At 40.3% G+C, this 26,198-nt stretch overlaps 1 protein-coding gene and 1 long non-coding RNA gene across 2 annotated transcripts; one reads left to right on the top strand and one right to left on the bottom strand.

Annotated features, from left to right (window-relative positions):
• The first annotated feature begins 459 nt into the window (after positions 1-459).
• Positions 460-5,860, top strand: LOC109526002 (ammonium transporter Rh type C). Its single transcript, XM_019886991.1, has 11 exons — positions 460-726; positions 1,404-1,596; positions 1,840-1,990; positions 2,775-2,922; positions 2,997-3,163; positions 3,232-3,369; positions 4,495-4,631; positions 4,778-4,902; positions 5,398-5,471; positions 5,608-5,681; positions 5,775-5,860. Exons 1-11 carry the CDS (start codon positions 510-512, stop codon positions 5,806-5,808), a joined length of 1,458 nt encoding a protein of 485 aa, XP_019742550.1. The 5' UTR covers positions 460-509; the 3' UTR covers positions 5,809-5,860.
• A 12,362-nt stretch (positions 5,861-18,222) lies between these two features.
• On the bottom strand, positions 18,223-25,696 carry LOC109525718 (uncharacterized). Its single transcript, XR_002170202.1, has 3 exons — positions 25,362-25,696; positions 24,484-24,670; positions 18,223-18,323 (listed from the first exon to the last, which is right to left on the bottom strand). It is a non-coding gene; the product is annotated as an uncharacterized LOC109525718 (long non-coding RNA).
• Positions 25,697-26,198: the final 502 nt, after the last annotated feature.

Below are 26,198 nucleotides of genomic sequence, written 5' to 3'. Positions count from 1 at the left end.
TCTCTCTCTCTCTCTCTCTCTCTCTCCCCTGCAGCGTTGAACTTGCCTATGCATGCTGTAAATTGTCTGCAAATGTCAATTTACCTGAGTTAATTTTAATCAACTAAACTTTTAAATAAACTGTGCTACCTTGAATAAATTAAGTCTGAGAGATATTTTTTGTCAGTGTAATGTTCCTCTGTTACAGTATGAATAAACAGAATGTAATTATCCTGCCAACAGCGGGCGCAAACTTTATATCATGAAGTTAACGGAATGGACCCTGCAGTGTTAATTTGGGGCGTCAGCGCTGACCTTCATGTTTTGTTAGGAATGTTGCCAACCTTGATCCAAAGGGTAAAAGGAGTGGTCTCTGTGCTCTCAGGTGAGGTGTGCGCCTGTCCATGTGTTTGCAACCCAAGGAGAGCAAGAAGCAGGACACACCCCCTCCTCAGGTCTCTGCATAAATACACCTGCTGTAATGCTGCAACGGAGGCGCAGCGAGCTGAGCATCATCAGAACAGGTCACCATGGGGAACTGCTGTGAGGCCATCTGCAATGTCCGAAAGAACACCAACGTGCGGGTCAGTCTGCCGGCGGTCTGCTTCGTTTGGCAGATTGCTATGGTTATCCTCTTTGGGGTCTTCATCCGCTACGATGATGAGTCGGACGCTCACTGGGAGGAATTCAAAGAGGAGAATAACATCACCAGCGACATTGAGAATGACTTCTATTTCAGATATCCGAGTAAGTGTCTTTTTGGAATTATTCTTGTCATTTTTCATTTTGTTTGGACATTGGTTTCACTGTTGACAATGGGTGCTTTTTTAAATTATGTTTCCAAATTGTTTCGTTTATTTTACTGTTTAGAAAAAGTCAAGGTGCATATATCTTGATCATAAAAAAAAAAGAAAAAAGAAAGAATAATAGATTGAATAAAGAAAAATGCCTAGAACTTACAATGAATTCCCCTTGCTTCACTATCGTTAACCAAATAGAATATATCATATAATTTTTTAATGAATAAATTGTAATCAAATGTATCATAAATAATATCGAGAATCATTCACAATTATTGCAATTATTAGAATGTGTTTCCACAGTTTACACATTCAATTATTGTGTTTATGTAAAAAAATTATTTTTTTTCCTCTGCTATTTCTACTGTTTTTCCACTGCTTTTTTATTTTGTCTTTATTTGTACTTTTTTTCTGCTCGTGGTAACTGGACAATTCATGTTTCTGCCCAATTCTTTTTTTTTTAATTTGAAAAAGTAAAAACATTTTAAAATATGATTTGATCATCATGGGATACTATAAATATTCATTTTTCTGAATGCTGTACACATATGAACTACGGTGCACTGTGGCTCAATGTGTGACAAAACCCAATATGGACAATGTTTTTTTTTTTTTTCCCCCTAGGTTTCCAGGACGTCCACGTCATGATCTTTGTTGGATTCGGTTTCCTGATGACCTTCCTGAAGCGTTACAGCTTTGGGGGGGTGGGTTTCAACTTCCTCATTGCCGCTTTTGGCCTGCAGTGGGCTCTCCTCATGCAGGGCTGGTTCCACGCCCTGGACCCAAACACTGGAAAAATCACCATCGGAGTAGAGAGGTGAGAGGAATGCTTTTGACAAGGAGGAGCTTTGACATTTTTCCTTTGATCTGGAGCTTCCACTTTGTGCACAAACGCTATTGTTTTAAACGGCATCTGTCATGCGATGTCCTGCGGCTCCTCATTGTCCAGCGAGGAATCAAAAGTTGCCAAGTGTCATTTTAAGAGCTGGACTTTCAAGTTTGGCAACTGGGTGCATTGTCAAAAATAAAATTGACTTGGTTTTCGGAATCTTTCTTGCAGTTTGATCAACGCTGACTTCTGTTGCGCTGGCTCTCTGATCGCCTACGGTGCCCTGTTGGGAAAAGTCAGCCCGGTCCAGACTTTGGTCTTCACCTTGTTTGGTGTCACCCTCTTCGCTGTGGAGGAGTACATCATCTTGGACCTCTTACACGTGAGTCTCACAGACAATCTTATCGTAAATAGTGCGACGCTTGAGGACATTTGTATTTTGTGCTGGCGCAACAGCGACTACAACAGAGCAGGTCCAGCTGCATACTCGACTTGAGTGCAGACAAGATAAACACCTCTCACTATCATAATGCGCATCCACACAGCTATGCAAATTACAGCCACAGGATACCAGTGACCCCACTTGTCAGTTTCAGGAGATTCCTTTGACTTACAAGGTAGTTAGTCAACTGAAGTCACTTTAAAATAAGCAGCAAATTGGCAGATAGTGAGCGACTCTTCATTTCTTTTTGATCTGTACTGGAAAACTAAACAGAATGACATGTTATGGATTTAAAACAACATCATAAATTTCCCAAAAGTCCGCTAGCCTAATGCTAACACACAATGCAAATCGCCATAGACAGGCTAATGAAACTGGTGTTATAAACTTTTAAACGATGGACATTTGAACATAAATGATGAAGCAGCATATGGACGGAGATGCTCTTCTGACACTCCATCCATCTATTGAATTGATGTCAAAATTGCCACAAAATTGTATGTATTTATAGAGTGCAATATTATAGAGTGACATTTTTCTTATTAAAACACAATACACAATATTTTTGTGGTTTTCGGGGGGCACGCTGGAACCCATTAGCAGCATTTCCATTAATTGCAATGGGGAAAGATAATTTGAGGTGTGCTTTTGTCAATGAATTCAATCGTATGTCAAGGCACCACTGAACTTCCATTGGTAATGCTGATGTGAATATTTTCAACAGTGCAGAGACGCTGGGGGCTCCATGGTCATTCACGCCTTCGGGGGATATTATGGTCTGGCCATCTCCTGGGTTCTGTACCGACCAAAACTTGACCTAAGCAGACGCCTGAATGGATCCGTATACCACTCGGATGTCTTCGCCATGATTGGTACAATTATTTTACTCACACAGATGCTATCTCTAAGTCCCAGCGGCTGACGTCCGACTTGTCTCGTCTCACAGGTACATTGTTCCTATGGATGTTCTGGCCTAGTTTCAACTCGGCTATCACAGACCACGGCGCCGGTCAGCACAGAACGGCCATCAACACTTATATCGCCCTGGCGTCGTCCGTGCTCACCACCGTTGCCATATCTAGCTTGTCACAGAAGAGAGGCAAATTGGACATGGTAAGCTTCAGGAGCTGAAAAGCAACATTATGTGGAAGTCGTGACTAATGTGACCTTTTACCTGACAGGTGCATATTCAGAATGCCACCTTAGCTGGTGGCGTTGCTATGGGAACTGCGGCTGAGTTCATGATCATGCCCTATGGAGCACTCATTGTGGGCTTCCTCACTGGCATCATCTCGACTTTTGGCTACCTTTTTGTCACGGTGAGCTTGTCGCCTCTCCTCCAAATTCCACATGACTTGCTCACTCAAATGTGGAGTTTTCAGTTTTAAAATTGCTAGCAAGATCTGAAAGCAGCTTCGCCTCTGCCCAAATCCCAACACACGCACACACGCACAGACCGCAAACAAACATGACTATTCACAATGAAAGTAGATAATTGTGATTGTCACACACAATGCTGTCCAGGTTATAAAAACTATTAGCGCTGTAAACACACCACATATACTACAATGGTAGCATGGCTTTTTCATGCTAGTGTTACTATATAACACATAATTTATCGATTTGATGTACTTTTTGCACTTTACAATCGATGGAATTTTTTTTAAACGATAAACGTGCCTGTCAAAAAGAAATTTCTACTGAATTCTGAGTTCCGTCATCCTGCTTCTGTTTGCTAGTCCTATCCAGTTGTTCGTAAAAACGACGGATGGCTTTGTGTGTATAATATGAATTGTGCTATTTTCACTAGAAAAAAAAGAGTGGAAAATGCTTTTTTAAATTTTTTTTTTCTAGTTTTTTTTCAAAAAACTATTTTTTTGCTCCAAAACAATCTGTTGATTTGTTTTTATTTATATATTTATTCCTTTGCTGAAAATGAGGGAAAAGCCATTTACATTTGCAAAACACAACTTAAAATTTCATCAAATTTCATTTCAAGTTTTTTGCCTTGAAATTTTGAATTCACTCAACTTTTTTTAACAGTGTGGCGGAAACAGATTTCCAAGTATACCGAACTGGCAATTGATCGTTGAAAAAAAAAAAGATGGCAAAAGAGGGACTGAACTATTCCACTGCTATTATTTTAAATGCATAGAAATACTGACTATTTAATCTCATCTGTAATGAGCGCATTGCAGTGTTTTAGGTTATCCAATAACAAATCTATAATGTTCATAATAAATCATTTATTTAAAAAAAAAACAATAACAATTGAACTGCCATCGATGGTAAATTTGCTCCAATGCTCTTCCACCCGGATCATTAGCTCTCTTAATATATCTACTGATTGCGCCAGACGTTAATGAAAGAATTAATGTCCATGTCCATTGATTTACATATACAATAGTAACACTTCCTTTATCACTTACCCCCGCCCTTCTTAGCCCTTTTTCGAAAAGTACCTGAAACTGCAGGATACATGTGGTGTCCACAACCTGCATGCTCTACCGGGCATGCTTGGCGGCTTTACTGGTGCAATTGTTGCTGCTGCCGCCACTGAAAGTGTCTACAGCCAACAAGGGTAGGCAGCTTGCCCACATCTATCACCCATTTCATTGCTGAGTCACATTATTGTCTTGACGTTGTATTGATTTTGCAAAAATAGCTGAAAACGACGTATGTCATTGGAAGCTTTGTGAGGCTAAACATCACTTTGTGTTTCACCAGACTGATCGACACCTTTGACTTTGAAGGCAAGTTTGCGGGCAGGTCTGTGGGCACGCAGGGAGGCTTCCAGGCTGCCGGCACATGTGTGGCTATTGCTTTTGGACTCGTAGGAGGAGCACTTGTTGGTGAGTCGAACTCTCTCTCTGTATTAGTCAAATGCATTGGTTTGCAAACTTTTCACAAAGAAAAAAAAAAGGAACTTAAAGAGTGATTTCATTGAAAATATATTTCTTGTAAAATTGAAATAAAAATGCACTGAAATAAAACAGCAGTTGGCAGGGTACACCCTGAAGTAGTTTCAATGTGAAATTGAGTTTTTTGTGCTCAAGTTCGACAGAAGTGTCATTCCTAGGGTTTTCTCCAGGTACTCCGTTTTCCTCCAACATTCCCAAAACATGCATGGCGGGTTTACGGAACACTCTACATTGTCCTTAGGTGTGATTGTGAGTGTGAAGGGTTATTGTTATGTGACCTCTTCAGGGTGTGCCCGCCGAATGCCCGGAGGCAGCTGGGATAGGCTCCAGCATGTCCGCAACCCCCGTGCGGATTAGCGGCTCAGATAATGGATGGGAGGATGGATAGTTGATGATTAGTTGTGACACTCAATTTTGTGCTTCCAGGTGTAATCCTCAGAATCCCCATCTGGGGTGACCCCGCTGATGACAACTGCTTCGACGATGAAGTCTACTGGGAGGTGAGTGTGCTTTTTATACCGCCAGATGGCGCTCCTGCTCCGTGGTTGATCCTGGTGTGACGCTCTTTTAATTGCTCAAGTTCAACTGCTGCTACTGCTGATGATGATGATTAACTTGTGTGTTGTGGGCTTGCAGGTTCCCGAGGAAGAAGAGAGCATTCCTCCGGTGTTGGAGTACAACAACCACATGATAAACAAACACCAAGACCTGTAATGTCTCTCTTCTTAATTTTGACCCTCTTTGTAAAAATCCTTCCTCGCAGGAAGTCTGTTTATATGTCTTCTTATTTTTATTTTTTGCAGCTCTGAGTCCAACTTCTCTGTGGAGCAGAGCTAGTCACAAAGGATCCCAAAGGACTTGCCAGCACAATCACAAATAGTCTGAAAAAGATGCACTTCAAATTGCTTCAGACTAAGGAACTCCTGAGAAGAAAGCTTAATTTGTGACATTTGCGATTTGAGTGAGTCCCACGAATGTGTGAAATAGTGTGTGCGTGTGTGTGTGTGTGTGTGTGTGTGTGTGTGTGTGTGTGTGTGTGTGTGTGTGTGTGTGTGTGAGAAATAGTGTGTGTGTGTGAGAAATAGTGCGTGTGTGTGTGTGTGTGTGTGTGCGCGTGGGTGTGTGGGGGTAAATTGTAGCTTTTGTTCCTTTCAAATGAAATGTAGGTGTTTGTAAGAAGTGTGTACATAAGAGTCAAATTGTTCCTCGCCGCATGCCGCAAGTTTTAGTTACTACGCATGACACAGTGTGTGCTCACTTACTGTAGTTGATGTATTTTTGTTCTTGTCCAAATTCTCGAATCACTTGTAAATGCAAATTAAAGATGCCTCATTTTTTTCTTTATGACTCCGAGTTGCTCATACTCATGTTGTATTTCCCTTCAGGGATCAACATAAATTTCATACAGTATTTACTGTAATTCATTAATATATTAAACCCAGGGGTATTGAGTCCTGCTCTTTTACTTGCAACGTTATGGCCCGACGTAGTTTTTCGAGACGCAAGCAGTTATTCAGCCGATTTGAATGAGAAAATAAACATTGTTTTTTTCAAAGAAGATGCTTCAAACTGTTTGATGCCACTCAAAATTAAATTCTATTGTCAAATGTACCATAAAACAAGGAGCATTGCACTGTGTATTGGAAACAACTGCATAGCATTGCCTTCGGGAAGTCCATTTAGCTGTGTGCCCCGCAATTGGCTGGCAACTGGTTCAGGGTGTCCCCCGCCTACTGCCTGAAGATGGCTGGGATAGGCTCCAGCACCCCCCGCGATCCTTGTGAGGATAAAGCAGAACAGAAAATAGATGGATGGATATGTAATAACTACATTTTTTTAATGAAGCCCATTACTGCTATTTCCTTATGAAAACCCCCAATAGAGTTGATTGCTTCTGGTCTCTGCCTTGATTGTGATGGTAACGAGGTTCGGACGGGTCACTCAGTCACTTCTTGACCAGTCGAGTGTGACTTAATGAACTCACTGCACAAGGGGGGGGGGGGGCATGTGCTGCAAGTCACAGTGAATGTCCTGATGGGGTCAAGCCCATTAACTATCATGTTATTTAAGGTCACCAAGGTCAAACATTTTATTGACGCACATTTATTGACGTTCTATGGTGGTCAAAAATTGGCATTGTTTTGCATCATTTTGATGTCATTTTCATACTATAGATCTGTACTGTGATACTATCTCATGATTGTTTGCGACGAAATTACCCACCAGCCAAAGCGACACTTAAAAATAAAAATGTGTACAATAAAGAATACATAAATTACAACAGCAGAGATAACAATGCTCAGTCAGAAAAGTTTTAACACTCCTGATGTTTTGTTTTTTTCCTGCCGTATGAACCGGTCAACATGACCACCTTTATTTTCAATCATCCCAAAAAATTAATATATCAAATGTTTGCCCATCCATACCTTGTGAGATGAATGATGATCCTTGTTTTAAAGTCTGACAATTCTACAAGCGTACCAATTGTTGCGGCCAGATGGGGAAAAAGAACACCATTGATTTGAACCTTTTTCTGCATCTTATATCGGCTTCTTCACTTGCATGAATAAGTATTGAAATTGGATTGGGGCAGAAAGTGAGAGAAGTTTCTCCTCAGTGGTTTTACCAGAGGGGACCTTTTGAGAATCATATTAGCCTGCCGAAGGTGTTTGTGAAACCACTTGCTCTGCTATTGTCCTCCTGGGACTGACCTCCTCTGAAAGACTGCAGAAGCCCTGTAATCAGATTAAAGGCCGCTGGGGCGGGGAGGGGCAACGTTGAGGAATAGCTGAGATGCCGTGGAAGTCCTCCAACCGGTACCTGCCATTGAAGTGTAGGAGAGGGGCTAAATAACACAGCAGGGGAGAGGAGGCGGGAACCAAGCTGGAGGGACAAATTGGCCTGTTGTTGCAAGGGGATAATGGAACAATGAAGGAGGGGAGTATAATCAGCGCGTATGGACTTGGAGAGAATAAGTGCAATGGGGAAAGGAGGAGAGTGGAGAACTCCAAAGGCGCTGGCTTCATCCCACCCTGCCCCAGCAATTATATCACCTTTGTGAGCTGATTGGAGTGCTCTGCGCCGTCCATCTGGGCTCCACCCGTATTTACTCAGTGAAGAACATTCAATTTTGTTTCGGGGGATAGAGCGATGGATATAAAGAGGCTGTGAAGACTCAATGCACAATTCAATTAGTATTTTTTGTCATCTTTTTAAGATGGGAAGTCAAAATGAATAACAGAAATTATGTCGTGTGCACACTTGCCTGTAGTCGTAATGTGTTTGGTAGATTTCATTAAGGTCTGAAGAAATCAAGGTTGTAGTTTTTGGGGCAAAAGTTATGTTTGGCATAAATACAAAACCACTCATAAGCTAAAGACTGCGCCACATCTACAGTGAAGCATGGCGGTGGCGGGAACTTCCTTTGGGGCTCTTTTTCTTTAGCTGCAACTGGGGCCTTGGACTTGGTGGAGGAACAGTTCCGTATACACTGTCAGTGTTAGCATAAAACCTCAAGGTTTCTGGTAGAAAGCACAGTGGTCGACTGGTTAGCACATCTGCCTCACAGTGCAGAGGTGCAAGGTTCGATTCCGGCGGCTCCGGCCTTTCTGTGTGGAGTTTTCATGTCCTCCCTGTCCCTGCGTGGGTTTCCTCCCACGTTCCAAAAACGGGCCCTGCAAATTGTCCCTAGGTGTGATTATGAGTGCGGATGGTTGTTTGCCTACGTCTGCAATTGACTGGCAACCAGTTGAGGGTGTACATCGTCTACAGCCCGAAGACAGCTGGAATAGGCCGCAGCGCGCCCGTGGCCCTTGTGAGGATAAGCGTATTAAAAAATGGGTGGATTACATAGTGGAAAAGGTTTTGAAAGGATTTATCTCCCATCTCATTTTTTTTTAATCATAATTCAACGATGGCAGACAGACACTCAGACAGACACACAGACCAGGATAGATAGATAGATAGATGCCCCATTGAGCACAGCATTCACTGGGTGACACTGGGTGGGGTCAAAGGAGAAAGTCTCAGGGGTTAGTTAGGGTCAGACCTCTGTCAGGACAAGAGCCATGAAAATCCCTAATCACAGCCAGGGAGCCCTTTGATGGTCCCGTACAGGCCATTAGTTCCTTCAATGGTATCAAAAGACGCCAAGCTGCTTGAATCGTGTGCAATACAAAGTGAATGGTTGAACTAATTGGAGTCCTACTTGCCCCTGATCACTCATCAATATTGAATTGGACTTTTATAGTAAATATCTCAAATTGCTCCAACATAACGTTTGTATAATGTAGGAATTGGTTGATTTGATTTTCCTCAGAGAGGAATTCCAAGCTGTCAGAACTTCATTAGACAAGCCATATCATTCTCATTTTGTTGACCTTGCACTGGCTGTCTCTTCCTTGTAGGATTCAGTACAATATTTGAACAGTCACTGACAGAGCTTCAGTGGTCAGGCTCCTTCATACATTACAATACCATACATCTTTATTTATGTATTTGATGGGGCTAGTGTGATTTTATTGTCCTGTTAGGTTAATGAGGCCTGCTGTCTGCCTTTTACTTGATGTCTCTGAAAGAAGATTACGAATTAAAGATGACTGCAGTTTAAGCTCCGAGCTTCCCACTCTGTTGACATTTTATAAAAGCGGTGTAAATATATTTTATTGTCAATAATTGTTTTCAATTTCTGCATTTTTTTTAAGCAAAGTTTTGTTTCAGTCATTCCTGTAGGCCAGGGTTAGGGAACTGGCTGTTCGAGAGCCATATCCGGCCTGTTTTAGATCCCTCCCTGCTCCAACGCACCTGATTCAATTGTTCATGATCGTTTCAGGCTTCGACAGAGCCTGTTGATGAGCTGATCATTTATATTATAGTTGGCCGTGCATATGACGTGGGCATTTGGACAGAGGTTTAAAAACTAGGCTCTTTTCCCATACTAAAGATTAAGATCTCTTGAAGCATTTTTTTAAAACTTTATATTCTCAAAAAAAACAAAAAAAACAAAAAAAAAACAAAACAAAACATGTTCTTGCACTGTACGTTATTTTAGTCAGGTACTTTTGGTTTCTCCACTTTGCTTTTAAATCTCTTTTACTCTTTTGTTTGTGCTTTTGAATATTGCACTCTTATTTATGTGAAGCACATTGAGTTACCTTCTGTATGAAATGTGCTATATGATCAAAGGCGCCTTGCCTTGCCCTTTCCTTGTTTGCTTCTTAGCTTGCTTGCTTGATTACTTTGCAATCTTTACTTACTCACTTCTTTACTCGTTTAGTTGCGTTCTTTCTTACTTTTTTCCTACTTATTAGTGTGCTTGTTTGCTTACTTTACTTACTCACTTGTTTGCTTACTTGCCTGCTTTCTTTCTTACGAACTTACGTACAAACATGTATGAACCAGTGTTGATGTACTCAATTAACAGGCATACCGGTCTATGTGAGGGAGGTGTTTAGTTACGTGGACCATGCACCCCACTATGAATTGAGACAAGGCCATTAATTGCAGAAAAGTTCAAGGTAGGTTAAAGTAAATGTTAAAGTTTGTCAGAGCACTGCACACAAGTTTAAACTGTAATGTTAGCATCAACGCTAGTGCTAACATAACATGAGAGCTTAAGAATGGTGACTTTTGTGCTCCTAATTACATTCTTCAGTCAATATAATGTTCCAGCAAATGCAACAGGATGTGATGTAAAAAAACTCACAGAGAGGAGTTTGTGACTAATGATTAGAAGATTATTGGAAGGAAAATTTAGAAGAAGTTCAACGTGTTAGTTCAGTGTGTAATACAGTATACGGTATATGTGCTCATCTTTCTTGTGGAAGGGTCAAGGTTTATTTGCAGTCCTTCTGAAGTATTTTAAATAAGACCAAGTCCTGTAATTGTGCCACTTGTGTCTTCAGTGCATAAATGCAATATGGTTGTACACTATTGGAATCAATAAACAAGTAAACAAAACTTCAAACATATTGTCAACTTGTTTTCACGCCGGTAAAGGCAGATTTTGTTGTTGTTGTTGATAGCACGGTTCTGAATGCACATGTGTGCCTAATGAAGTGGGCTGCTAATCTAATACACTACATTTCAAAAGTTCTATTTCATATCATGATACAAATAATAACATAAGACTAAAGGGCAAAAGTCTCATCAAGTACACATCAGGCGCAGTGACGGGGCAGTAAATTCTCCCTCAACATCACGGCCAGTGAACGCCATAAAGACGTGCAGGGGAGAAATGAAAGAAAAGGAGCGCTGATGGGGCTGCTGATTCTCTTGGGGGTGTTTGGGTGAAAAGCAACAGCATATGTATTGTGGGAGGCCCTGACTCGCCACCCTGGAGAGCGCCATGTTCCCACGGTTTGCTCAACAAACAAATGTACCCCAAGGCCTCCCACCCCCAATACACACACACACACACACACACACACACACACACACACACACACACACACACACACACACACCACTACCGCCATGCACCGCACGCAGGGTGATGTCATTAATTACCATCAAAATGAGCATGACAGCAAGCAAGAGTGCGTGTGTCTGCCAGTGAGGCTTTGTGTGCGTGTATGTGAGTGTGCGTATGTCAGTGTGAAAGAGAGAGAGAGTGAGAGAGAGAGAAAGAGAGAGAGGGAGAGAGAGAGCGAAAGAGCGAGCGAAAGAGAAGGGGGCAACGTAGGGAATGAAAAAGAAAGACACCATTGTCCTTTATGAAATAAAGAAATCTCCAGTGAAGCAAAAATGGAGCAAATTCGTGCATCTCTGAGAGCGAGCTGGCCTGTCACGTCTCGTCAGAGTATCACAAAACATGATGTGCGCATGTTTGCCGGGTGTGTGAGAGACCGTCAGGGACATCACTCAGGGTTACCTCTCACATACTACAGAAACGCTCCCACAAACACGACTAAAGCACTCTCATGCACATGACTGGCAATGCATGCATACATACTACTGGCAAGTGGCGACGCTCTCTTACACACTTCTGGCAAAGCTCTTCACCACTGGAATGCTGTAATGCACACTAAGGTTATGACAATTAATGAAAGTTAACGAAAAAAATTTTGTAAAAACTTTTTCGTTAATAAAATAAAAAAACGAAATGCTTTAAGAAACTAAAAAGTAACTGAATCAAAACCTTACGTTTCTAAAAAATACAGTAACTAATACTAACTATAATTGTTGCCATAATGTTCTTTGATTTCATCTGTTAATATCTTACATGAGCTTTTGGTTATATTTATTTTGGCATTAATGTATAACCAACACAAAGAAGGAAGCTCAACAGAATATTACTGTAGATAACTTTATTACACAAGACTGAATGACCTTTTTTTTACCTTGCGCTCGACAGACACTCTTTAAAAAAAAAAAAACTCAGCCAGAATTGATACATACCAAACTAAAATAAACCATTTTACGATAAAAATAAAAAGTCATACAAACTAACAAACCTGCTCTAAAAATGTATTAAAACTAAGTGAATTGGAAAAAAAAAGTCAAAAAGAAATCAAAACTAACTACCGGTATAAAGAAAAATCATTAGAACCCTGATACTCACCTCTAAAATTAACTAAAATAATCAACTGACATGGTGTCATACACTACTAAAGCTTTCTCACACAATACTGAAAAGCTCTCATACACACAACTGGGAACACTCTAAAAAACACGACTGAAACACTCTCAGACACTACTGCTCTCATTCACTGCTGAAATGTTAAAAGCATACTGAGTTGGTTTCAGCAACAAACAGCGACATGGTCCCTGTTCTTTACATTTTTCTCTTTGTCGCCCGCGGTAGAAAACGTTTTGACATCCCCGTGGTAGAATGACAATTTTACATGGTATTAGTACATAAAAGATGCTTTTTAGTGTACATAAAACTGTGGTTGATGAATATTTGTATGAGTCAAAGAATATCCGAGGAAGTGATAGAAAGAGCTCCGCTTTGTCTCTTGTTCGGCCCAGAGTCCATCAAGGACGTGTCTTGGTTGTTAAATGGAAAGAGAATGGGACAATCCAACAGCATGGGCCTCACTAAGCTCTGCTTGTGCACTGAAGTAGGTCCAGGATGAGGCTTATTGTGCCATGTATGAATGCCTCGGATGCCACCTCATCAAAGTTTGTGCTGATTTGTGAGTATTTCATCTCCAATAGGTGGAAAGAAACTGTGTTAATTAGAAGCCTTGATTAGGGTGAAGCACAGAGAAACAAACATGTGCTTTGTTTCACTGAACAAATATCTGCTTTCAGGGACTCTGTAGCCTCACAGCAGGGAAGTTTTTTGTTTTTGTTTCCCAAATGTCTGTCTTCGGAAAGTATTCATGAAAGCCTCTTCCTGCCGGCTCATCGGTCAATCGGGCAGCATGCTGACACAACAACACACATTTACATTGATAAGGACACATGGGGAGTAAAAAAGAAAAAAACAAATATTGGCTACCACTTTACATTAATAATTCACATGATCAAGTTAGACGGCCCGGTGATCAACTGGTTAGCACGTCGGCCTGACGGTGCAGAGGTACAGGGTTTTCATGTTCTCCCCGTGCCTGCGTGGGTTTTCCCCGGGTATTCCGGTTTCTTCCAACTTTCCAAAAACATGCATGGCAGGTTAATGGAACATTCTAAATTGTTCCTAGGTGTGAATGTGAGTGCAGAAGGTTGTTCGTCTGTGCGTGCCCTGCGATTGGCTGGCAACCAGCTCAGGGTGTCCCCTGCCTAATACCCGATGACGGTTGGGATAGGCTCCAGCACGCCCCACGACCCTTGTGAGGATAAGCAAATCAGAAAATGGATGGATGATCACGTTATTCATTATTGTGTCAACACAGCCACACTTTGAAAGAGTAATTCATGCCTTCATTTCACTTTGGCTGGATTACTGTAATGTGCTTTACGTTGGACTCAGCCAGTCCTCCTCAAATGTCTCCAGCTGGTTCATAATGCTGCTGCTCAACTTTCATCTGGAACACTAGAAGCCGACATCAGACTACACAAATGTAACCTGATTTTGACGTGCCGCAGACAAACGTAGTGACTCGCAACCAGTTTTGAGATGTCGTCATAGACATGGTAGTGACATAGTCAACGATTGGTCGTAAGGCATTTGAGACGCTTCACCACCAAGACGACAAAAGTCTGGCATCTCTAAATTTTTGTTTGTCCTGCCACATAGTATGACATGTGCGACGTCATCATTCAATCGGTTCTTCGGCATTGACCAATCGGAAGACAAAACCCACCTACTTATGACGTGAGACTGGATGTGGCACAACTGGGCAGGGTTTGTTCGGTGACGGACTTGTAGTGTGACATCTCGCCCGGTTTCAAGACATAGAATGATGAATGACAGTCATGTAGTGAGGTGGATGGATTTATGATCAATATTTGAGAGAAATAGGCCTGTAGTGTATGTAGAATAAGTTTTCAATGTGTACATTTATTTTGTGAAAAATAGGAGCCAAAACAAGGGTTGCCATTTTTGTTCAGGTTAAGTAAAAGTTAATTCTATTCATATTGCACTCTTCACAGAGAGAACCCACAAAGAGCTTCACATAGTGAGCTTCACATATACACTGATAAAGTGTATGAAGTATAAAAACAACAATTTACAATTAAGATAAGATAAGATATCCTTTATTTGTCCCACACTGAGGAAATTTACAGTCTACAGCAGCAAATTTGGGGGGTAAAAAGAATGTAATACATGTAATACATGACAAAAAGGAAATACATTCAATGAACACATTTAATTAAACTAGGTCGTAGTGATTTACTGTGATGTATGAATTCACAATACGTTCACCATACAACAACTATTTAATTTCTTTGGCATTTCTGATTGTAAAGTGTCCTTGGGTGTTTTGAAAGGCGCTTGTAAATAAAATGTATTATTATTGTTATTATTAAGTCTCGGATGACAATGACATTTCTGAGGGGAATTACACTGTGTAGCTGTGTACAAAAAATATTTCATGCATCATCTAAATGAACTAAATACAGCACTTTTTGGAACAATAATTAGTGGCGAGGTCTTAACTATGTAACACCGACCCAGTTGAAGGATGGCATCAATGTGAGGTGAATGCCGCATTCATCATATGACTTTAATTCCAGCAGATGGTGCCAAAGTTGAAATGGTGTCTTTGACAGCATCAGGAGCAGTGGTCAGTATTCGTTTGTCTCAATATCTCGAATCAGTAAGGACTCCGTAATCACGATTTAAAAAAGCTCAACTTGAACTAAACTTGTTTTTCCAACCCGTCTATAATTATATCATTAAGTTTTGATCGAACAAGATAGAATCATAAGGGCATTTTGCGGCTGAACGTAAGCCTGTAATGTGTACATGCTCCTAAAGAGGGTGCTGTAGTACTCAGGAGAAGCGCCCGTGGAACGTCACATGGAAAGCGGAAGTTGACAACGTGGAACTTTCTAATTTGTACCATCGAATTGATTTCTACAAGAAGTTATTGATATCTAAAAAGCTCATGAACATGATTTATTCCCTCTCATCTCTCAACTGGGAAATGTTTTTGTGAACAAAAGAAATAGTTTCCAACGGCATGTTTTCCTCCTGTAAGGTTTTTCTCCTGCAATCAAAAAACTGTGTAATAATAACAAAAATACATTATTTTAATTATTTTAACTACATGAAATTGTGTCTTATTACGCTGCAGAAAGTTTTTTTTTTTTTTTTGTCCTACCACATAGCCCCTTAAATTCGCCAAATAAGGAATAGCTCGGATAAGGTGGGAATCAGTGAATGCCTCAATCAAACTGTGGCGGGGCTCTCGTCAAGCAGCCGGAGTCTTAAGATATATTAAATTACCATGATTGGGACTTAAAGGCTGTTTGAGAGGCTGGGGAGCGTCAAAGCGTGGTTATTCATGTTTGGGGAGCTGGGTCAATAGGTTGGGGAAGTTCACAGGACCTGATGGCATTCTTATGCAAATGAAGAATACAGGAGCTGAAGCTCAGTGAGTTGGAAGATATAAATGACCGCGCAATCATCTGCGGTCTTGCACACACACAAACGTGCTGCCCGCTCGCCACTGCAGCTCAGTTTGTCGCTTCCTATACTGTACAATATTGGTTACATACTTGTGGACTTGATGCACATCAAAAAATCTTGTTTGCCGCATGGAAAATGACATATTTACTTTGCATAATCATGTTATTGTCTAACTAATGGGATGCCGTGCTAAGAACCTAATTAATACTGTAGCAAAGGGATGGGCAATTTCAACAATGGAGGGGGCCACAATTTTTCAGCAGTGCTACTGGGGCCATACAGGACGGTGCACTTCCTAACCAGATAAATGACAAAAATGTCTCGCGCTTCAATGTTCAATGACCCAAAACTTCTCGATTCACACAGTGACTGGTGTTGAGATAGGTTTAACAATGTTCTACTGAGCTCGTATTATGGATTTCAATGGTTTTGATGCGATGTTTAGTCCTAATTTGGCAAAGCTTTCGTGAGGCCAAGAAAACATGGGCACCCTCAGTTTTGTTCTTCACTCTGCTCATTGTCAGTCAAAAATCAACATAGCTGTTGTTGGATTTGTGGAATGATGACGCTCATCGGCAGACAACTAGTTCATTGTTTTTGTGGTATGTTATAGTTGACAGTAACCGTTTGTTGTGTCCATGGAAAAGACGCAACAGTACAATCGATATCATACATGCTCTGTAGAGTAGAGTTTTTGCTATGTTACAGAAAAGATGAGTTTTCCTGCAAACTGCAACTGAGATTATGTTTTAAAAAATCCATGACAGATTGGAGAAAGCCAAGGCGCGACTAGGGTATGCAGGCGTCCACTGTAGAGCTACAACCATTAATCTACGATCAACATTTTATATGTTGTGGGCCAAACCAAGGAACCAAATCATAAAAAAATTGTGTCAGTGCACTTTTAACACTGTTCATTTGAAAAAAATGCCTCTGATGGACATTAAAACATATTTTTAAAAGTCTGATGAATCGATTATTTGACAAAATAATCGACTAATCTACATTAATTGCAGCCCTAATCCACTGTATGGCAAAGAACTCTGTTTAGCAGCGAACCATTACGAGCTGATTAGCTGTTAACGTCCACAGCTGTCAATAGCCACCCAGACGTTCTCTGCATTCTCTTGAGAGGTTTAGTACCCTGCTTCTTTTTCTGGTGTCAACTCAAATGAGCCTCGCCTGTCTGTCGGACCGTGACTGGAAACTTCCATCACGCCACTGTTTACTGGTTATCCCTGATGGCTAATTCTAGTTACTTCCTCCGCTAATATGGAGTTCCCAATTTCCTGGGAGTAGACATTTTAATTCCTCCTATAGGATATTGTTTAGGATCCTCGGTTGCCTTCATAGGTGCTACATAAAAATAAAAATAAAACTATTATTATTTATGATTATGGGACGTAAACTGATGTGTGAATTCCAGCATTAAAAATAAAAAACATAGCAAGAATTCAACATGATATTTGACCTTCCATACTGCATAAGCTGTTATTATTCAGTCATTGCTTTGGTGAAAGAGTGAGAGTCAACTAAAACAAGACCCCGGTGAGGGAGCAGCACGCGTGTGGCGACTTGTGTGAAGTCAATCTGTGTCCCAGGAGAGCAAAAGGTCACGACTCTTCTGTCCAGCTGGCTCCGGGCATCATGTGCATGTTTGTTGATCTGTTGTCTTGCGTTGTCACGTTCACGCTTTGAAAAGACCGGTTGAGAAAACTAATGAATGAAAATGTCACTCAAATAGATTGTCAACTCAGTCTTTGGCCAGATCACACATATTGTACTAGCAGATGGATTCACCATTAAATGTAAATGCACCTTTTTTTCTTTCTCAACAAGTTACACTTTTTTTTTTAATTTATAAGTTTAGAACTTCATGTGACAACATTTTAATACAAATATCTTCAGAAATTTATTAGATAAATTCTTGTAAAAATTTATTCTACTGCCAATAAAATATGATATAAGGAATGCAAGCCATAGAATAATTGAAAATATAAGAGTATTTACAGGAATTCTCTTCTCATACATACATTAACAATGAAATGAAGATAAACATTCAAACATGACTTAGTTCAGATGTCATATGAGCCCCGTTCACACGACAAGATTTACTCCGACGCTGCACCGACTCTACGCCAGTGGAGCGTTCACACGTTCATATTGTCTTCCAAATTGGGTGTTTCATTCATTTATAGGTGACGTCTGAGCATTGCAGTCACTTGTGCGTCAAGTTCATAGCCGTGACATTTAGAATGTGCTTAAATTAAATTTGCATTGATTGACAGTTGGATGTCAGTCTGCAACATGGTGGGATCTGTTGCTTCTTTTCCTGAAATGACAAAAATAGGCAATGTTAGGACTTTCACAAACCACTCAAAACCATTTTTTTAATAGTAAAAAAATGATGTAAAAATCAGTAGAGAATCTCGTACAATTTTTCATCCATCCGAGATGGAGGCCTACAGTCGTGTGTAAGTGTGTGTGTGTGTGTGTGTGTGTGTGTGTGGGCGTGTGTGTGTGTGTGTGTGTGTGTGTGTGTGTGTGTGGTGGCGGCGGCGAAGGATGCAAGGGGCGGTGAGAAAAGGCCGTGTGAGGATGATGAATGTGACATTCCCGGTGTTCCCAGGGTCTTGGTGTTATTTGAAATGTCTGCGAGGCGGGAGGGGGTGAGTGATTCGGCGAGTGGGTGGATGCTTTTGGGGTGCTAGAGGGTCAGTAGGGGGGAATTTGTGCACAGCTGTTGGGGGACCCAATGTCTCCCTTCTCTCTCTCTCTCTCTCTCTCTCTCTCTCTCTCTCTCTCTCTCTCTCTCTCTCTCTCTCTCTTTCTCCCTCAATGTGTGTTTGCGACAGGCTGTCCTTTTCAACAACACATAGTCAGGCCATCCAGCCCGCTGCCATAACAACGCCATGGTCCCTCTGTCATCTTAACGGCAAGAGTGGGGCGGGGTTCAAAAGGGGGAGGAGAAACAGAGAATGAAGAGTCCAGACACTTCTATCCTGTGAACTTGAACTTGACTGGCAGTCTGAGTCACTGGCGGGAAGGAATGGAAATGCATCCCTGAATGTTTTTTTTTTTTTACCCATCATGTAGAGTGGACCCCCGCTAGTGAAAATCCATCCACTTACACTTGACACCCATTATAATGCAATGGAAAAAAAATTAATAATAACAAAGACATATTGGAAAAACGGGGATACATTTCCAGTGATAAACTAAGCGTTATCAACGAAAATGAGGGTTGGCTCTCCACCCTAAAATGAAAAAAATATGAAAACAATATTTAAGAATCCGCCAATAGGTAATGACTTGGATGCTGAATGAGTTTGTGGTGGTTCACTGTAGTTTCAAATAAAGGTGACGATACAGGCCGACATTCTCAGATGCGCCTTGTGGTCAAAAACAAACTGTAATAAGATGAATTAAAACACTAATATATAAATATTAATTAGGATCAATAAAAGATCTTAAAAATTATATGCCCTTTTCATCCAACTATTGATAACATTCAATATTCTGCTCCTGTTATTAATGACGTGATTGACAACATCAACCCCCTTGACCATGGGGAAAAAAAAAGAGGTGTGAAAGGTCCGCCATCAGTGTTACAAAAACAAGAACAAACCAGAGTGGGGTAATCAGGTTTTTTCCCCGGATTAAGGCGGGATTGGAAGCTCCGGTTTCCTGTTGGGTGGACAGACAGATCGATTGCTTCCTTCCCCAACATGTCCATTCAAATCTGCAGCAATCCAGAGTCTCCCCTTGCCTGGGATGCACAGAACAACTACGTCTACCTCCTCCCCGACTGTCCCTTTCTCTTCTATAGTTCACATCCTGCCCATCTGTTGGGCACAACCACGAATTACATCAAACATAACACAGAAAATTTCAAATTTCAGCCTCACCACTCGATCTGACACTCAATCTTTCCACTTCTAGGACATTTTGAACTAAAACTTCCTGTAAGAGACGTCCACATACATTTTGGTGACGACTGATCGCAGATTTCTTACATTAAACAAAGCTGACCTTAAGCAGTGAGTGAGTGAGTGAGTGACTTAACTAGATTTTGACTTGGAGTAAAGGTGTGAATATAAAATCAGTGCTTTTATAGTTCCTTTTTTTGTTTTTTGTTTGTTTTTTGTTTCTGTCAAAGCTGACCTGTCAACTGGATTGTCTATTAATTGGGCTTATTTTCATCTTGTTCGAAAAATGTAGGGAGGCCTGGTGGTCCAGTGGTTAGCACATCGACCTCACAGAGCAGAGGTGCAGGGTTCGACTCCACCTCTCATTCATCAATAAGTGAAACAGGGGTTTTATTCCTGAAATGCATATTCAACATTATTCAATGTTTCAGTATGGACAATTATTTGGAACATTATCACTGCAAATTTAAGGGGGGAAAAACTACTTAAATAATGATTCAATTAAAATGTAGTGCACATAAAGAAGATACATTTTGAAGAATACAATGTGTACTTATAAGATTCAATACAATACAAATTGATTGTACTCTACTTAAAATTAAACTGGTGTTGTCTGGATCATGGTCCCCACCTCTTTACCCAGGTTTCCCTGTAGCCCTCTGCCTCTCTCTTTCTCTCTCTCACAGGACACACACACACACACACACACACACACACACACACACACACACACACACACACACACACACACACACACACACACACACGACTGTAGGCCTGCCTTTGTCAAGTGGCCTGCACACAAAGCCGCCATTGTGGCGCAAGGCCTCGTTCGGAATGGTAATGTGCACGAAGAAGCGCATGTTTACCAACAGGACCCCTGAATGAGGCAAAGCCAGGTTTGCGATGACTTCGACAGTGGTGAACGATTACAGCAGTTCATGGTACGATAAAAGTCACGTATGCTGTGTCTTTTCTGGGTCTAATTCACTGGTCACCACCCTATCTGAAATTGAATAATGTGAAGGGCTTCCGGTTTGATACGTATTTCTGAAATACTGTATCAAATTTGCTCAAATGACTTATGTTATTCTTAATGATAAATGATGTTCATCTACACTGTCTGTAAAGACTGGTCAATTCGAATCAATGATCCTCACAGTAATGATCCATGATGATTTAAAAAGGAAGAAACAGACAGATATGAAAATATTATTTCTATAAATCTCTGCAAGTGTCTGACTTCAAATGATCGTGTCGACATCATTCCGAGGAAATTACACCGCCTCATCACCAGTGAGCAATTTTTAAAACAGGCCCTTGGGAGTGACCCCTGCAACAGACGCATTTTATTTCCTGATGAAAGTCACTTACGCTGTATCCTTTCAGGGATTAATTCGAGGAACAATTTACATTCTGTTAAACATTCCCTTGGAATGTACCTGCCATAAAAGAATATGCTGAATGGATGGAAGGTTTTATGGAAAATAATTTAAACGTATGATTTCTGAAATATTATTGTATCAAAAAACAAGAGGCATATGAAGAAAATTGTGACAGCATTAACTGTGTAAAATTTGAGGGATCTTCTGGGCTTCATCGTTTCAATAGAACAGTGTCTAACTGTACAATTCAGTTAGTTTCTTTTAACTAACTAGTTTCTTCGGCACTACTTACCGAACTCTCTCTCGTTCGGTCTGAGAGAGAGACAGAGAGAGTTTGGTAAGTAGTGCACCATAAACAAAACAACAATACATGAGATTTTTCAAAATTGTGCCTTTACACAATTGGCGTTAAATGTAGTGTAGAACTGCACTGCAGACGAAAAAAAAATTACATCGTCCAACATATTTAATAGTAATGCTGGAGTCCCGTGCAAACTACAAATTGTGTCCGTAAATGTGAGCATTACAATCAATATGTATGTGTCGGTGTTGCTGTGCCTTTAAATATTCCGCTTCCTCATTTCTATGCAGTTATGTTAATGTGCTCTGCCGTTGTTTGCGCTCCATCTGCAGACGTGATAGTCGCGCTTTAAAAAAAAAATTTTTTTAGCAAAGTCAAAAGATCATTTATGTCTTTTTCTTTTCCTGGAAGCAAAAAAAAGATCGATGTAGAATTGTTATGTTGGGTATGTAGCGCTTTTTAAAAATTGAATTTAGGTGCATGTGCACAGATTCAACCTGAGGCACCCGCCCACATTTAGGCGAGTATGGAGCGCGTGAGCGTCCAGTATTTGTTTTGCGTTTTATCAAATTCCATTTTATCATTTTGATTTAATTCGCTCTAAGTGTGATGTGGGGATGACACTCTCAAGCTTTTTTTTAGGTCATGTACTCAAAAAAAAAAAAAATCCGTTTCAGATTCCTCCTCATATTTACCTTTGCTTTAAAACTCATCAAGAACATGTTTTTGAAATCATCCCAATCGGCACACTTTTCCGTTTGACACCATACCTATAATTTATGGAATCACAAACATTTAAAAAGTGCATAAAAATCGTTGCCCAGATGATCAGAAATACGTCATCTTAGTGCAGATTTTGGTTTCCCATTAAACCTACTACAATACAATAATTATGAAAACACTGATTAACATGATAGAACACGTTACGGTAAGAATGGTTTTGAAATGCATTTAATAATGCTACTAATAATAACAACAACAATAATAATCACAATAATAATAATAACAGATTATGTTAAATAGTAATAGTGTGAAGCAATTAACATTTACAGAATTGCCTTTATATGTGAAATGAAAGACATGAATGAAGAAAAATTGTGACAATTACAGATTTTTTTTATTTTTTTGTTATTTTTTAAGGTAAAAAAAAAATCACTTTTATTCTTCATTATAATTAAAAATAAGATATCCCCGTACTCTTAACAGAAACATGCATTTTATGTGTTTTATGAATATTACGTTTTGAATGATTATTAATATTTTGGGTAACTCGTGCATTTTTATATTTATATCTGTGTATTTAATGAGCATTTCATAAGTTTTGCTCAGCAGCGTTTAGTCTGTCAAGGTGACATTATTATGGGATGTATATGGTAAATGTACTAATATGCATGTGTCTATTTTTATTGTGATTTTGTCATTTAACTCTTCAGAAAACACTTTGAACTTTCACATTTTCACCATTTGAATAATTATCATAATTTCAGCATTTTGGTCTTTAGCTGATATTAATTAGCATGATATACTTTCCTTACATTGACTTTCATTTTACTTGACTTATAGGTGCAGCTTTACCAATTACTTGCTTCACCTATGAAACCTGACGGGTACTAATTGCATCATAATGAAGTTCATAGCAAATTCTAGGTTTGCTTCATCATCTCCTAAAGGGTTAAACGAGAGTGTAACCTGTGAGAGGCCTCAGTAAGGTGACCCCATAGTGAATCTCCACTTAGTGAGGTCACACTGCACACACGAGGCCTGAAAGACCGAATTGTGCCAATTAATGCTGCCTGCTTTTGCACGTCCACACCCATGCAGGCAAGCAGAATGTCAAGATGGCTGACGACATCATGCGAGCAGTGAACATACACGCGCTGCCTCAAACGGGCCACGAGGCCTTCATTTGTGTGCTTCCTTGCTTTGTCCGTATGTGGCTTGGAGTAGAAAAGAAGGAACATAAGATTGTCTCTGGCCATATTTTATTGTTCTGGGTGGGTGAAAAATAACTACAGGCATTAGACATTGCTGATAGAATTTTTAGCATCGCTGAATTCATGATGGAAATACATTTTCAATAGACAACACGAATGGGGATTTGTTATCATCTCACGTATCATTTGTTTCAGTATTGTCGTGGGAATGTGGTATGTATTGTATTACACCATTATGGAATACAATGTAATGTATGCAATGCCAAGTTCTTTTCACCCATTGTAGTGTCAAAAAAATCAAATTACCTTAAGCCTTTTTGACTCTGTCCTTTGTTTAGTAGTTTGTCTTAAGGTTACTATTATATTGCACCCTTAAAACTTGAGGGGTTGAAAAAAAAAATAACCCAATCTGGGTAAAAATTAACGTGTTCGTTTGTTTTTAAATCTGATAGTTTTTCCTGTCTTTTAAGTACTTTACCACCTAAAAACAACTTGGGTTTAACTTAAATAGACGCTGCTGAGACCCTACAGAAAATGGATGGATGGATGGAAAGGCATTCTGTAAAATGAAGAATACAATTTCTAGTCTTTCTGTATTACTTCACATACAGTAAATTGATTCAATGCACAAATCGTCCAAATTTAGTAATTTCAGTTGACGGAAACATAAGTGGAAGAAGGGCCGACTCAGACAGTTGTGAGTTTGGAACACTATGACTTGCACGAACACTGGTTGAGTTTTCAGATTAAAAAAAAAAAGGCTTTACAATTTCAACTCTTGAGAAGAGCCAAACTAAACTGATTCAGAACCAGTAGAGTGGTGAATGAATTCTGATGAGGCCCACTGAGTCTTCATGAAGTTTTTGTCAAATTAGTCAATCTACCTTCATATTTAAAAGAGCAAAACTTATGACGTGTAGACACCCAGAGAAAGCAAACCTACCTGATGAAGAGCAAGCACACTCTCTTGTCTTTCTTCTGCCTTCTTGTCTTACGAAGGTTTGAAAGTTATTCCTACTTTCGGTTATCTAGCTTTATGATGGATGTTTAACACTCATACAGCTAGATAACCAAAGACAGGAACAGGCTCTGTTCTTCTTTGCCACAGCACACAAGCGTGGTGCTCCTTCCTACATCGGGAACAGAACACACACAAAAAAGTTGCATTTCATTACAGGCATGTGTTTATCATTAAATTCAACAGGCCAAAAAAAAAAAACCCTTCCCATAGTCCAAATTTATGTTGCGGCATTACACTTTACAAAGTTGTTATAAATGCATATATTGTCTTAAAATAATGAGTGTGACCTATTTCGAGCATTTAGCACACACGTTTACAAGTGTAGGTTGTTGGCTGTCAAAAATAGAGAGAAAAACATTCGAATCATCTCAGCATATTGGGGCAACTGTTGTTTTCAATTTGATTTTTTTTAATGCCTGCATGAGTGCTTTTAAAATACGCTAAGCACTTTAAAAGTATACGAAGGCGTTGCATTGATTGCATGACTAGCAATATATCTATCGTAATCACGGAATAATATTTTTAAAATACACATTGAATAATTCACAATAATCATGGAATGTATTTGGGAAACAAGGCATGCATCACAAGGATAGAACTCGAGATATTATTTCTCAACACATTACAATAATAATCCATCAGATATCTATTTTCAAGACACAATTGTGTCTTCTGCAAGCAGGACTAATAGCTAGGTAACCCTTCAAGTGTTTGTTTTTTGTTTTTTTGTCCCTGGCTTTGATGGAAACGACGACAAAATGCATGCACAAACAAGTCGACATGCAGGAGCTGTAACTTACATCCATGCATCCGTACAAGATGTCCATCTGCCGCATGCTCTTCTTTCCACACCCACCTCATGTGCTCGTTGACAGAGAGCATCCTTCCGGTTCCAGGTGTGACAAGCAGGTGATCGGATCGATACGTGCGACCACATGCACTTAGTGGCCCGTGGACGGAAGCTCCAGGTCACTCCCGCTCTTTGTATCCGTCTCGTGGACTTCCAGACCCGCAAGAAGGGGACCGAGGAGGACGCGCTCTGTGGCCGAGAAGGCGCCCTCATTCCCGGGTGCTGAGCCTGCGCAGTGTCTCGCTCCCTGACGATGGAGCTTCCACTGCCTCCTGTCGCCTCCTCTCGTCCTCTTTTCGCCCCCCCCCCTCCTCCCCCAGGAACTCCTCCCCGTGCCCTCCTGACGTCACCGAGGGAAGTAACAGACGAGCCAATGAGAAAACGATTCTCCTCGTTTTGATACAGTATTTTGGTTGACATCCAGTGGAAGAGTTTTGATTCATAACTAAACATTTAGATCTTGTCCGAAGCAATAACTAGCGCGGTGACATTTAGACATCATAAGTTGAGGAAGACAGTTTAGTGTATTCATTTAAATGTAAAATCTAGATTTCTACAGGATGAATATTTGAACCTTTAAAAAGGACGGTTCGAAAGTGAAGTGAGGGTACTAAAACCGTAACTTGGGGTCTTGCAAAGATAAATTATCCTTTTTTTATCAGCATATATATCTCAAGTCAAAAGACTTCAACATGTGGATAAATAGCTGTTTTTGCGACATATTAAGAACAAGAGGTTCTTGTATACCCTAGCACAGCGGTCCCCAACCGCCGGTCCGCGGAACGGC

This window comes from Hippocampus comes, unplaced genomic scaffold (assembly GCF_001891065.2).
Source record: "Hippocampus comes isolate QL1 unplaced genomic scaffold, H_comes_QL1_v1.1 scaffold261, whole genome shotgun sequence".
Classification (NCBI taxonomy): Eukaryota; Metazoa; Chordata; class Actinopteri; order Syngnathiformes; family Syngnathidae; genus Hippocampus; species Hippocampus comes.
Note: the sequence above shows the minus strand (reverse complement) of the source record. Positions and strands in the feature narration are given on the sequence as shown.